Source organism: Bactrocera dorsalis, unplaced genomic scaffold (genome assembly GCF_023373825.1).
Source record: "Bactrocera dorsalis isolate Fly_Bdor unplaced genomic scaffold, ASM2337382v1 BdCtg039, whole genome shotgun sequence".
NCBI lineage: Eukaryota > Metazoa > Arthropoda > Insecta > Diptera > Tephritidae > Bactrocera > Bactrocera dorsalis.
Window position 1 is genome coordinate 1 of NW_026038090.1, and position 14,741 is coordinate 14,741.

The 14,741-nt window shown below is 40.2% G+C and overlaps 4 protein-coding genes across 4 annotated transcripts; 3 read left to right on the forward strand and 1 right to left on the reverse strand.

Annotated features, from left to right (window-relative positions):
* Positions 1–7: 7 nt before the first annotated feature.
* On the forward strand, positions 8–1,932 carry LOC105230417 (uncharacterized; the record flags this gene model as incomplete). The annotated part of the gene is made up of 3 exons (XM_049461471.1): positions 8–83; positions 868–1,000; positions 1,235–1,932. Coding segments are annotated over 3 exons (309 nt in total), but the record flags the coding sequence as incomplete, so codon positions are not given.
* On the forward strand, positions 1,665–2,366 carry LOC105230418 (uncharacterized; the record flags this gene model as incomplete). The annotated part of the gene is given in 3 exon segments (XM_011211175.4): positions 1,665–1,932; positions 2,016–2,124; positions 2,195–2,366. Coding segments are annotated over 3 exon segments (273 nt in total). The 3' UTR covers positions 2,289–2,366.
* Positions 2,367–2,512: 146 nt separating this feature from the next.
* LOC105230412 (glucose dehydrogenase [FAD, quinone]) lies at positions 2,513–6,140 on the reverse strand. Its single transcript, XM_011211167.4, has 2 exons — positions 4,444–6,140; positions 2,513–4,391 (listed from the first exon to the last, which is right to left on the reverse strand). The coding sequence occupies exons 1-2, from the start codon at positions 4,735–4,737 to the stop codon at positions 2,817–2,819; spliced, it is 1,869 nt and encodes a 622-aa protein (XP_011209469.2). The 5' UTR covers positions 4,738–6,140; the 3' UTR covers positions 2,513–2,816.
* A 28-nt stretch (positions 6,141–6,168) lies between these two features.
* Positions 6,169–14,537, forward strand: LOC105230411 (cell division cycle 7-related protein kinase). Its single transcript, XM_011211166.4, has 3 exons — positions 6,169–8,110; positions 9,068–9,290; positions 12,102–14,537. The coding sequence occupies exons 1-3, from the start codon at positions 7,630–7,632 to the stop codon at positions 13,717–13,719; spliced, it is 2,322 nt and encodes a 773-aa protein (XP_011209468.2). The 5' UTR covers positions 6,169–7,629; the 3' UTR covers positions 13,720–14,537.
* Positions 14,538–14,741: the final 204 nt, after the last annotated feature.

The following is a 14,741-nucleotide window of genomic DNA, read 5'->3' on the forward strand; positions in this document are numbered from 1 at the left end:
CCTGCTCGTTTTCATCATTTGCGCCACATTGCCGTTAACTTGGACATTCTCTACACAGTATTATGGCAACACCAAACACACCGGTAAGTCAGTTATAAATGATTACTATTAATTACTCCATACATTACTTTACATTACATCAGCAGCAACGGTACATTTGACTAACACTTGCATGCTTTTTTAATATTCGAACTTTTTGAAGAACTGTTTTTGCATTTTTTTTCGTAATATAATTTGTTTCTAATATAAATTGGGTAGTCGAAAAAGTCTTTTCGTATTTCTAATCAAAGTTCGCATCGAAATTTCCCGAACGGAAGCGAGCAAACCAGTGTTGTGCTACACGAACTGATACAGCATCGTCTCCGTGAACTTCACAAATTTCATCGATGGTTCATAATGCAGTAAAAAAAAACGAAATGCACGGAATTTCAAATCTCTTATCGATGAAATTTTCTAATTTCATAAATATTATTCACAATTTTTTTTAAGAAGTTTTCCAACTTCTTGAATATTTTTCACGAATTTTCAGCATTCGAAAGTTAGTGCCTTATAGTTAGCTTCTTCTTGTGTGAAAGATTTGAATGAAAAAAATTATGAAATAATCAAAAAAAATTAAACATACACAAACTTTTCTTACTTTTGAAAAATTTGGCATTTTTTCTGACTAAGATTAATATTTTTTTAATTTAATTTTTTTCTTTTTTCAAAAATTTTCGATTATTCATTTCATAAACTCTAACTGAAATTCCATTAAAAATATATACTTCATTCGAAATCATTTTCATACAAAATATTCCATACTTTTTTTCATCGAAAACTTTTTATTTGTCGATTTTTTTATTAACAATTTTTTGTTCCGCAATTCAGCGCTGCCAAACCACTGTTACTACGAGGAATTGAAACTAGCGGTGCCGGTCAATGACACCCTGTATCCCACAGATATAGAATTTCAATGCATAACGGTATCTTGCCGCCATGATTATGTGCTGGTGATAAAGCAGTAAGTTGATCCGTTTTAATATATAAAAAATATATTTTTAATCCGAGCACCGGACTCTTGGCGTTTATGCCGCTAGCTTCACTACATATTTGTGAGCTTCAATATTAATTTTTATCAAGTCCGCGAGACAAAATAGTCTTTTCGGGTATTTAATATCTAAATACACGTTTTTTTTTTGAAATGTCATCTTTTTTTTGCCCTCCTCCCATGCTAATATTAATTTTTTACTTACAGTTGTGACCGTTATCTGCTACGACATGGCTGCATTGAGCAGCCACCCGATTATAGTCGGCCTTATCCCGATTGCTGCACCCAAATTAAATGTGCCGATTAATACATGATGATTATTCTAACTTCGTATGTATTTGTAAAGATTAATTAATTATTAATTTAAAATTATGAATTTAGTAAATAAACAAATCTTAATCATATATACAAACATGTCACTGACGTAAGAAAAAATACCCGGGCACTTATTTGGTAATTATCAGAAAGTACATATAAGTAATAAAATCACTTATAGAGCAGCTCGAGCATCCAAAACATTTGTGTTTGTGTTGAAAAATACTCACCCCCTCACCCTGCCATCCTATAACTGCGTAGATCCGAACCGGTTCGGCGTCGTTGTGCAATCCTCTTCGTAATTCAAAATCGAACAGAACCACGCTGATAGTTGTACTGTTTGAGCAGGCAATAAAAATATTGAATATTAAAAATTAGAAACAAAAACAGAAATCAACAACAAACATCAAATCGTAAAGTATTCATAAGCGCTGACATTGAGCCGGCAGCGCACAGTCGCTCTTTGAATTTTGTCGCGTGAACATAGTTTTTTCTGCCTTAGAAATCTCCCAAAGTTGCTATGAAGTTTGTAGGTGTTGCATTGTTGTTGGCGTTGGCGTTAGCTGCACTGCTGGACTGCGCAGTAGCCGGTAAGTGAGACGATGCGACGGCGCATTGCCGGAAATGGCCGAGATGTTATATACAATTTGTTTCTCCTTTAATTACACAAAAGCCGATTGCGAGTATCACGGACAAAAGGCGAATAAGGGCGAAAATTTCCAAATAAAAGGCGAGTGCAGCCAGTACACCTGCGACGGACCCGGCGCTATCTCTGCCAAAACGTATGTTGCTGCTCGGACTTTGTTCAACCAGTTACCGTTAATCATTGTTATTTCGATTTTATTGTTGTAGTTGCCCGTCCATTTACGCACCACCAAGTTGCAAGTACACGCCGCAGGACGACTCGAAGCCTTACCCCGCCTGCTGTGAATCGTACGACTGTTAGTGACTTACGCGTGCGCGTGAAGTTGTTTTTGTGTGTTTTGAAGTTAAATAAAAGAACAAAATTTTGAAATGCCTAAAAGTTTAGCATAAAACTTTCTAGAAAAAACAAAACGGTTTTTTTGACATTATGGCTTAAATTTTTGTTCGTGAGAGGAATGAAAAAAATTGTCCATACATTTTCTTAATTTTTTTTCAATAAATTGCTTAATTTTTCTATTTTTGAATATTTTGAAATATTTTTGATTTGACATGAAATTTATTGTTTTTTTATAATTTTCAAATTTTTTGAAAACATTTTTAAACGTTGAGCTTTTTCGAAATTCTATATTATAGAGAGTAAATCAATCCGAATAGCTACGAGTATAAAGCTAGTTGCTTTCGAATGCTGAAAATTCCTACAACACAGTTAACTTTCTTTTATTTATTTTTCCCACTTAAAAACCAAACTTCCGCTCGGTTGGCGACTTCATTGCCCAGTAAACACAATTACGTTAGTTATTTATTGGAGTTTATTTTTATATTGATATTCTCACTTCGGCTCCACTAGCTGCGTGCACTCGTTCCAGTCCTCTTTTATAAATACTGCCGCACGCTCGCCGATCATAATCGCCGGCGCATTGGTATTGGCCCGTGGCACATCCGGCATAATGCTGGCATCCGCTACACGTAAATTCTGTACGCCATACAACAGTAGGCGTGGGTTCACACAAGCGTCCCGATCGCGCTTTGGTCCCATTTTCACCGTGCCAACATGGTGAAAACCTCCCTCACCCATATATTTGATGTAACAGCGCCAATAGGCGTCCGAAAGGTACTTATAGCTGTCGCATTCGTCGCACGGTATATGAAGCAGAGTTGCATTAAGTGCGCGCATGGTCTTCGTGCGCTCCAACCTTTCAAGAAAGCGGATACCGCGAATCATAGTCGCTATATCTTCAGGATCATCAAGGTAATTGGAGTACATGCGTGGCGTATCTAGATAATTGGCACTGCGTAGTCGCAATTTGCCAACGGAACGCGGTTTGGCGAGTATCAACATGAAGTTTATCAAATGCGAGTCCTTGAAATGCTGACTTATGCCCGCAATTATCTTCTCATCTCGCCTGGCCAGGTGGCCTTGGAAGAGTTGCCTATTTTCACTTCGATAGAGATTATAATGGAACTCAATGTCTGGAACCGTGCTGTCACCTTTGGTATTTAGAAAAGACGTAAGTCCACTGGGAATGCCGCTCAAATTGCCTCGATTATGTATTAGATAATCGTAGATGGCATCTGTTGGGCGCAAACTAAGATGTGTGGGCTCAACTAAGGTGTTATTGGGTAATCTGAAAAAGATCGTAGTGATAACATGATCACACAAATTCGCGCCAACCGCCAAGTTGTGCACGACTGGAATGCGCAACTCTTTGAGATGCTTGTGCGGGCCCACGCCGGATAAGAGCAACAGCTTTGGTGAATCTATAGCACCAGCTGAAAGCACTACCTCTTTGCGCACTTCGGCGCTTAGCTCATGCACGCCACGCAGCACGAACGTTACCTTGGTAGCTACCTTACCGCCACGTTCGAAGTGTATCTTGCGCACCTGCGCATTTTTTATCACGTGCAAATTGGGACGCCCGGACACTTTAGCCAAATGCACTTTGCCCGTGGACATACGTCTACCAACTCTCGCCGTTACTGGCAAATACATTGTACCTATTTCTATGCCATTCTCCAGCTTTCCCAACCGTGGTAAGCCCAACTCTGCGGTGGCATTGAAGATAACGTTGCCTATTGCCAATTTTTCGTCTGAGTAATTCTCGTTCAGCACTACATAGCCTTTTGGATGTGTGGCATTACCCACTGGGCGCACCGCTTTCTCATAATAGCGCTTGACATCCGCCCAGCCCCACTTTGTGTTGCCTGCGGCCAGCCAATCGTCGAAATCCTTGCGATGTCCTTCCACGTACATCATTCCGTTGATTGCTCCTGAACCACCTATAGCCTTACCGCGTGGATGATAGCAGAGGCGGTGCGCAAGCCCCTGACAAATGTGCGGAAGCGGTTCGGAATAGTAACTAAAGGTGTAAGGACTTTGCTGCACAGTACTAGTCAAGCTAGGTATCTATAAAAACAAAATTTACTAAACGAAAAAACTCTAAAAAAGTGTATTTAACCTCTGACTCTTGTGGCGGGTCGTCGCCAGCTTCCAGCACCAACACTTTCCACTTGGGATTCTCACTCAAACGACTGGCCACCACCGAACCTGCTGTCCCGGCGCCTACCACAATGAAATCGTATTTTCCAAGTCCCTCCTTTACGGCCGTATCACCATAGTCCTTTGGCCAATTCGGCTCTGCTGAAATAGCACATTGTGCTGTTAGCAGTGTTTGGACCAACGTAGACACCAAACTGTTGACAGTACCTATGCTCTGCGATGCGCAAGGCAGCTGAAACGAAGCGCTTGCCATAACGGGTATTTTGATTATATTTACAAACTTGTGAAGATCATATTTTGAAAGCTGTTGTTCCAATTTCGAAACGCGAAACGCGTGTAGGCGACTTATTGTTTAACTGCGATTTGTATAAGGCCATTGTTTACGGAAGTAGGTGTCTTATTATATAATTAACTACAATGAGCGATTGTATTTTCGGCCGACTGTAACTCTCGATCGGTTCTTATTAGTATATGTCGACTTACAGGCGTTTGAGTAGCACGGCCGGCAATCCATCGGCCCCCGCCGATTTGTGTTTGTTCAGGCGGGTAATTGCTATTCGAACTTCTTCATGGTCGGGCAATGGAACGTCTGCTCCATCGCCATCGATTGGGAAATCGGGTTCGCCTTTTCCTGGCGTTATATTTTCACCGCCATTCAGCAAGCTGGAGAAGTGTTTCCTACATAATTTTAGTAGATCACCTTTTGAGGTTCTACAAGAGTATGCTCCGGTCTTAAAACCTTCTGTTAGTAGCCGCATCGTTTCGTAGAATTTTCGAGCATTACTCCGGTCGGTCAACTTGTCAAGCTCTTCATACTCACGCATTTCGGCCTCTCTCTTTCCCTCTTCAACTCTCGGTATCTATCCCATCCTGCACGTGTTGTGGTCGATTGTAACGTTGCGAGGCAGGCAGTCTGTTTTCTCTCCGCTGCGACATGGCACTCCTCGTCATACTAACTGTTCTTTTGCATTTTCCGAAAATCAATGTTTCCGATTGCAGATGTACGTAAGGAGCTTGAAATGCCGTACCACAGTTCCTTTATAGCGAGTTGTTGACGAGTGCTCTCAGAGCAGGAGTGCAAGTCGAGTAGAAAATCGTTCGGCTGTCTGCTGTGATTGCAACTTCTCGACGTCGAACCTTCCTTGTGTTTGTTGACGTGCGGTTTTTGCTGCACAGAGGCGGGTGGGAATCTTGACTGCAACAAGATAGTGAACCGAGCCGAATATTTCACCACGACTGATTTCCACATAGCAGGCACTGTGAAGATGGGTCCACCAACTGACGTCACTACGTGTGTGAATTCTCAATTGCGTTTGCATGGAGCATGGAATGTACGTGTGGCAGATGCTAGCATTATGTCCCATGTAGTCAGCGCAAATACAAATGCCGCCACAATCATGATAGCGGAGCATGCGGTCGATTTCATAAAAACAGATTGGGTCGCTCTGAAGGCGAAGATACAAAAACAGCCCACTAACATGAAATCTTAACACTTAATATACATATGTATGTAGGTGCAAAATTAGCTGCATTGTTGTAAAAACTAACTAACTACTCCTGCATTAATTCTTAAAAGCTATTCTTTGTTTCTTTTTTTATTTCTAACGCTGTAATTCGATTCATATCTGTATAAGAAATTTTCTTATTTACACTTCCAAATTTTGGGTTTCTAATAAGAATTTAATGTTGAGTGGCAAACCTACATGAGCGAATTCATTTCCAACTGAAAGCAGTTGGTATTGCCAGATAGTTTAGATTTACAATTTTTTTGTTTTTTGTCAGTATAATATTCAATAAATATAACTGAAGAAATTTACCTATATAAATTCGACCAATTATAATAGTATAACGTAAATTCAACTGTATAATAACCGCAAGTCAAGTAAAGATGAAATCACACGTCAATGACTGGAGAAATTTCTGTAATAAGTGTTTGTGAGTTTCTCAAGCCCTAATTGACTAAACTAACTGAAACTCTTGCGTACGTAAGGTCAGTCATAATAAGGACAGTGTTCTGTCTTTCGTATAGAGTTAATGAATTGTAAACAAACGTATAAAACGCTATATCTGTCGATGTGTTTTAGTTCCGGTTAGCCTTGTCGTCTTGTTGATAGAAAAATATATGGCAACTACTCAACCAATTTCGCCACAAAGCAGCTGTTTACAGCCCGCAGCTGCGGCGAATTGGCCGCAATTTTCAGTGAAACGTCTTTTTTGTCGTTCTTTTATTGGCATTTGCTTTGGTGTTGTTGTTTTTTCTTTTCGCTATTTGGGGACTGATTTGTCAGCTGCTCCTCATTTCTTTACGTTAGTAAACGTCAAATAAACGAAACATCGACGATTAACAAAGCTCAACCAGGAACTCCCGACCGTGTTGCCTTGCCCGGAAAATGCAACACCGGGCCCATTCACTGTCAGTTTTGCCGTCATTCTCGTAGCAAACTCGATTTTCGGATTTTGACAGCAAAGCTACAAGACGGATATGTTTTTTTTAAATAATTTTTCATATTTTCACATAAGTAAAATTTCTATTTATTATTTGTAAACGTCTTTTTAACCATACGGGAAATAAAATAATAAAAAAATTCCATTACTATTTGATCGACAACATTGGACAGTCAAATAAATTTTCTTGTGCAAAATTGTTTGTATGTCGTCGAAGGAGAGCGAAATTTTTATATGAATTCGGTTCTTAGTAAATGCAAATTTTAAATATATTTTAACTATTGGCGGAAATCGCCAAAATCTTGCGCTTGGTGTACAAGTGAAACGTTTTCCGGCGTGTCCTTTTGAGGTGGCTGATAAGCATTTCTTATCGAGAGTTAGTGTTGTAAAAAACTTTGCCGTGGAGTACCAGAAATTAACTTGGAATAAAGGGGCTTCAAGGAAGCTGAAGTGCCCAAAAGGTGTTGTGAAAGTTGTACTTCGTAAAAGCGGCAAATACAGTGTTACCGTAAAAAATTCACATAAGGAGCCAGAAACAACACCAAATAAAATATCAACAACACCGCCACAAGTGCCAACAGAAAAATCAGAAGTTACTGAAGGCATACCGAAAATATTGCCTAAAATTGCTCCAGTTCGGCAAAATAAATCTACAATCCGGCTACAAAGAAAGCCGGAAGCTCGGCAAATCGGGAAAAAAATGGAAAAGAAGTCACATAAAACAATACGCAATGGCAATGTGATAATAAATAGCGGCGGAGGTGTCACCGGCAGTGCAGTCACATCTGCAATAACGCTTAACACACCCACGCTCGTAGCTGGACAGAAACAGCACACCACAGGCGGTGGCGCTGTATCCGCAACTATTGGAAATACCAGTGGTCTCAGTAGTGGCAGCAAGCATCGCAGCAGCAACTCAAGCCATCACTATCACACCCACCACGGACACGCTGCTAGTCATCACCATCCTCACACACACAGTCAGAAGCAGCAAGCACAAATGCATCACACGCCGAGTCCAGCTCTAATGCTTGCTGTCGGCAAAACGGCCAACGAATCCAGCAAAAGTACGAAAGTTATGAGCACACAAGTCACCAATGCAATGGAACACGCCGCAGCGATGGTAACAACAGTCAGTCCCAAGTTAACAACGACGACGGCGATGCGCAACAAAAACGAAGGTGAGTGCACTTGACACATAATTCTACAATGTTTATCATTTGTTTGCATGACAATAAACCAAAAGTGAAAAAAGCCCGTTAGCATATACATATATATATATAGAAAACAAACAATAAGCAACGAAAAAATATTTAAATTTAGCTTTCTAAGCCATGACCATTGATGGAATTTCTTATCGGACGTTTTGAGTGCGCGATATGTGAAATTTTTTGTGCCGTGTCGTCATTCATACGTACTTTTGTATGTATGTATGTATGTATGTACAAAAATAACATTGTGATAATAAACGACCTTTGCTAAGGTTGCAGCAGGCTCGACAATATTATCCATCTCTAAAAAGTGCACTAAGAAAAATAATTAAAAGCTTTTCTTTCTTTCTGTTTATTTGAACAAATTAATAGATATTTTATTTTTAAACTGTGCCTAAGTAAATTAAGTACTTTACGTATACTTTACGTACTTATATTTGCAACTTTAGTTATTTACATGTGAATATTTCTAAGCTTCTATAATAAAATTTTATTACTTAACAGTTAGATAAGTTTACAAGCCTAAACCGAAAGCCTTAGAAATATTGCATGTGCAATCGTTTAACAATGTTTTACATAATTCTATAATTAACTAGGCACTCAAATAAACAATCGCGTTGAGCAAGAGCACAACTGTAATCTATAAAAATGTTAATAATTCATCTACGTAGTACTAATTCTCCGCCACTGATTAAGCTATTTATTGCTTTTATGAACAAATATTTATATTATATACATATGTAAGCACATACTCGTACATAACTTTCTTATTTGCTTTTTTTCTTTTTTTTGTATTTTATCTATAAGTATGATCTACATACATATATAATATCTAAAATTTGTACATACTTCCATGCAAGCATGCCTATACGTCACACAGATAAATTCATCAGGTACTTAATTTATTTTTTATAACTATATTTATAGAGGCTATCAACGACTTACGTCAACGCATTCCTGAAATCGAAAATATATTCGATGTACACAGTCGTATCGGTAATGGCACCTTCAGCACGGTGCTTTTGGGCACTTTAAAAAAGGAGCGTGATTTACCCGAGCACATGCGACGTAAATTTGCAATCAAACATCACATACCCACCAGTCATCCAGATAGGATAATGAAGGAGTTGCAGTGTATGGCGAAGATCGGGTAAGTGAGTGCAGAGGGAAAGCGTTTAATACCTTCTCAACTGATATCAGTCTTAACTACATAAGTACATATGTATATAAACATTGAAAACGTTCGTCTAAGTTGCCCGTGTTATCAAAGTATTAATTAAGTATAAGTACATACATACATATGTATGTACATTATACGTAACATATACACATGTATGTATGTACGTTGGCAAGTTTTCAGATTTCTTTAGCACTGCCGCATATACCCATTTTCCAGTATATTTTCTAAATCGTCACTAACCCTTTACTATAAATTACTTTGCAATAATATATTTCTATATTTTTTTTTTTGTGATTCAATGATGGCTGTAGTACATACAGCAGTGTGTCTTGGAATAGAAACAGTAAATATCGACAAATAGCAACCTTTTTCTATTTCACACTGTATTTTTGTTGTCATTTCTTTATTTTGAAGTGCCCACCAAGTCGACATCTGAATCCATATCTAAAAATAACCACTTCTTTTGTTTTCTATTTCCATTGAATTTAATATTACGGCCAATTTCGCAAAATTCTACAAAAATATTTCATCGTATATTTCTACACATAATGATTATACACATTTTTGCTGGCATCCAGCGTTAAGAATTAGAACACGCAGCATATCATGGGCATACCCGTGTCAAAAGAAACACGTCTATTTTATGATTTTCATTTGCCTGTGAAAAAGTGGAAAATATTGCCACTCACGCGCCCAAAATTTGACGTCGTCAACCGTACAACTCATTTGAATTGCGTTGGAGCTTATGACGTATTTTGGAAACTGCCAAGATTTTCGTATTCAAATATATGCACACTATAGCCATAGCGCCCCGAAAAGACCCTAATATTACCCGCGTATCCGACTGCCGTGCGTTTCCCTTAAATGTGTGCTGGGGACGCCTACGGGTTCACGACGAGCACTTGTAGGCACCGAGCAAACATAAATATATTATACATAGCTACAAATACTTTTACATATGTATGTATGTACATCTGCTTACAAATGCGCATACCAATGTGCTTCCATATCTACATACATACATATGTACATATGTATGCACATATCATTGTGGGCGAAGCGCCCGGCGTATAGCGGCAGTCATTATATTCTATGCGAATCAACGGCAACGTCAAACTACTTTGCAAATGCGCATGTTAAAAGAGCAACAATCAACTGTCAGCACCCCACAATGCCCCCTACCGCGCCGCACACCGCACACCACAATTACATCAACGCAGCCGGTTAACGACAATAGGAAAGGTGTTGTTGCTGCTGTTGATGTCTTTGTGGTCAATCGATCGCCGCTGACGTAGCGCCTTCATACAATCAGCATGGCGTACACCGGCAGCAAAGTCACCTCGTAAGCACTTTAAGTAAATAAAACAAACTACTACTCCTACTGTCTGGTCTGGTCGGGCCGGGTCGATATTGCCCGCGCAACCTTCACCTTCGCTGATACCCAGCTGAAGGCAGTCGCGCGCTGGCAAGGTTGCAGTTATTGCTGTTCTTGCTTTAATTGATTTCCAGCGCTACACACTCGTACGCAGATACTTACATACATATGTACATACATACCAAATGCAAATAATGACTTTCGCCTGAATTTACTGGCTTGTTTTCGCTATAAGCGCGCAACATACCGTGCACTATCGCACATTTCAAGTACTATAATCAGTTGATTTGATTCTACATTGTATTGTTTGCTCTTTTTTTCTGCCGCTTTGTACATCTTCGATAGCGCAGTGGGCATGGATGTACGTCACAGCTTGAGGACGCGCGTCACAGCAAATTTATTTCTATTCAACTCGTTATATGGCTGTCTGTCTCGCTATCTGTACGTCTGCCGCACTACCTGACTGGCGTTCATATACGGACGGTGTGCAGGCAAGCTTGTACGCCACCTGCTTAAATTAACCGCTAGACGCTGCACACTCTTAAGGTGAGCCGTATTTGTCACCTCCAAACGCTGCAAATTCCATATCAATTCGCAATTTAATTGAGTCAGGCGACCCCTTATTGCTGCGCACCCACAACCACCCACTGCTGACGCTCAACAAGCGCAACTATAAACCTGTAAAAAGTTGATTATTGGTTTAATCATTGTACGACTCGTATTTAGTGCATGTTTATTATAGTACATACATACATATTCAGTATACTCGTTTGTTTGTTTATGCATCCCTTCAGCGTCAGTCAGGCGTATGTTTTTTCTGGCTGCGTTCAGGGGCGGCGGCGGAGACGTGACGTTCACTCACGCTTCCTCTGTGTGAAACCGTCACTCACCCAGCGTCTGTTGTTGCTGTAGTTGCTCATTGGTGGCTTAGGTTTATTTTTATACACCGAATTTTTATTTACGTAAATAACAGCGCCTCGTACACTTTCGCGCTTTGCAGTCGATGATAATTGCTAATATTAATGTTCGAGCTTCTGGGTGAACTCAATTATTTATATTATTATATTTTTTCATTATGTGACGCACTAAACGCATTGTTTTCACACCGCACTCTCAAGTATTTAGTTAACCCATTTTTAATATTTTTTTTTCATGCATACCGGAACTGTTTAAGAAACATTTTTTTTTTGCTATTTTCGGCACCTCCAGATGTTTTCACGAACCACATGGTGTCACGAAAATATAACCTAACCTAAAACAAATTAAATTTCTGGCACTTTATCTATGGACCACGCGAAAGATCCTTCCGGCCCGGTAGATATTGCCACCGAAACCTCTTATTTCTTTCAATTTTATATCGCCATATTTCGTTACTAAATTTGCTTTTTCACTTTTGTTTTTTACAGCGGCACAGACAATGTAGTCGGCATCAACTGCTGTATCCGGTACAACGAATCGGTGGCCTTCATCATGCCATACATGCAGCACGATCGGTTTCACGACTTCTTCAACAAAATGGATCTAGCCGAACTGCAACACTATATGCGCAACCTGCTGATCGCATTGCGGCACGTGCACAAATTCAATGTTATACATCGCGACGTGAAGCCGAGCAACTTTCTTTACAATCGCCGTAAACGCCAATTCCTGCTTGTGGACTTCGGCTTGGCGCAACAAGTGCCTACAGCACACATCCCAAGCGCACTGGAGACCGGTTGCGAACAGTCGAATGTGGCAAACGCGTTAACAATCGGCACGGAGGGTAAGCGACCACGCGATGGGGACGAAACGACATCCAGCAAGACGATTGACGGTTCCAACGGCAGTGTGGCGCCTGGTGATGCCTATGGTGGTTCGAAACGTCCACGTTGTACCGGTCCACAAGGTGAACAAGAGTTGCCGGCTAATGCGACGCCAAATGCGCGTGTCGCCAACAGCTGCATTGTGGGTGGTTCGCCATTTAAAATGCCACTAAAACAATTGAATGAGATCACCGCGGCTGCTGGCAATAAGAGTGGCACCACAGGGTTGGCAGCTAGTACTGCTGTAGCCAACAACAATACTAACCAAAATAACAACGGTGGCGGTAATGGCATTTGCGAGACACCGTTGGGGCGGCAGGTGAAGTCGGCCATACTGGGCAGTTCGGCCAGCAATCGCTTCCAGCAAAAGATACGCCAAAGCGCGGGTTGTGTGCGTAATCCCAACAGCATTGCACCGGAAGGCGCCACTGGTTCTAATGCAGCGCCACAGTGTACGGATATAGCCAGTAAGTACAATACTAACCGAAACCTCAGCACCGCCAACGGCCCAAAGTGCGTATGCTATGGCAATCCACAGGTGTGCAACATGTGTCTCGTCAAAAAGGAAATGCATGCGTCGCGCGCCGGCACGCCTGGCTATCGACCGCCCGAGGTGCTGCTCAAGTATGCCGATCAAACCACAGCAGTGGACATTTGGGCGGCAGGCGTAATCTTTCTATCTATACTGTCGTCGGTATATCCATTCTTCAAAGCCCCCAACGACTTTGTGGCGCTGGCGGAGATGGTGACAATATTCGGTGACAAAACCATACGTAAGACTGCCTTCATACTCGACCGCCTCCTCACGCTCAGCCAAAAGACTAAGCCACTAGATCTACGCAAGCTGTGTGTACGCTTTCGCAATCGTGTTAAATTCAGCTCGCCGGATTTGCTGAAGAAATACCAACGCTCAGATGGCACCTGTGAGGTATGTCGCAACTGTGATCAATTCTACTTCAATTGCCTATGCACGGAAACCAATTACAATACCGAGCCGCTAGACGATGATGATCCATTCCCCGCCAGTGCCTACGATCTACTGTACAAACTGCTCGAAGTCAATCCACTGGAACGCATCACTGCCGAGGAGGCCCTCAAACATCCATTTTTCAGTGAAATGTCCACAAGCGGCAGTGCCGCAAACAATAACAATGACAGCGGCAGCGCAATCGCCTTAGAGACCACACAGAAGAAGGGTCCGCGGGATAAGATAGAGCCTTGAAATTTACGTAAACGTCGTGGCAAACGTAAAGGAAAAGGAAAGGGGAGAGAGAAACCGAAAGAAACAAGATGTATGGAAGACCAAGTGTAAAATGTATAGTCGGTGAAATTCGTTGTTAATTGTTGGAAATTTTTCAAATTGTTGAGCTTGTGCACCTTCGGTATCGATTGAATCTAAAAGCAGGCAGCTCAAATCGCCTTGTAAAATCATACGACGATAAAATCGTATTGTGGATTTATTTATATTCGTAATTTGTGGCAAACGCTTCGGACCATTCTCTAAATCGACAAATGTCTGTATAAAATTTACAAATGCGTTAGAAAAAATTGTGTATCATAGTGTAGTAGCGTTTTTATGTATATAAATAGTATAGAAATATATTTTTCAAAATCATGCCAATGTGCGATGATTGTTATAAAGAGCAAATGAACCAGTTATACCTCTCTAGTCCACAGCTAACGGAGCTTTGGGCGTTGGATTTTCGAAAACAACCCAGTTATTCAGTTATATATGTAAATTGTACGCTTTATTCCGTAAAAAATTCCTTAATTTGTTTTAATTTTTAGTCTTTTGTTGAAAATTTGCGCTTATATATGTATATATATTAGTTATGCCTATTTATTGAGTATTATTAATGAAAATGTAACGGCAAACGTTAGTTTTACAACTATGTGTTTACTGTGCAATAGTTTTACTAGTTTCTAAATATTAGAATTGATGATGTATGTTTGTTGTGTGATTTAGCGTATATACTAGATAATAATTACATATATAAACGTACTAATTAAAAAATTTGTTGCTTTATACAAAAATACTAATTTTGTTGCGTGGCTATTTTTTGTTGTAATTTTTAATTAATTAATACATCGCAGTTACCGTTGCTGTGTAGATATACGTAATGAATGTTCCACATATTTTTTAATTTCATATTTTAATTTGCGAAGTTAGGCTTTTGCAAAATAAAAAGGGGAAATTTAAGGTCAAGACCGAGTTGACAGTAGATGGATGAAATTCCGGGCTTG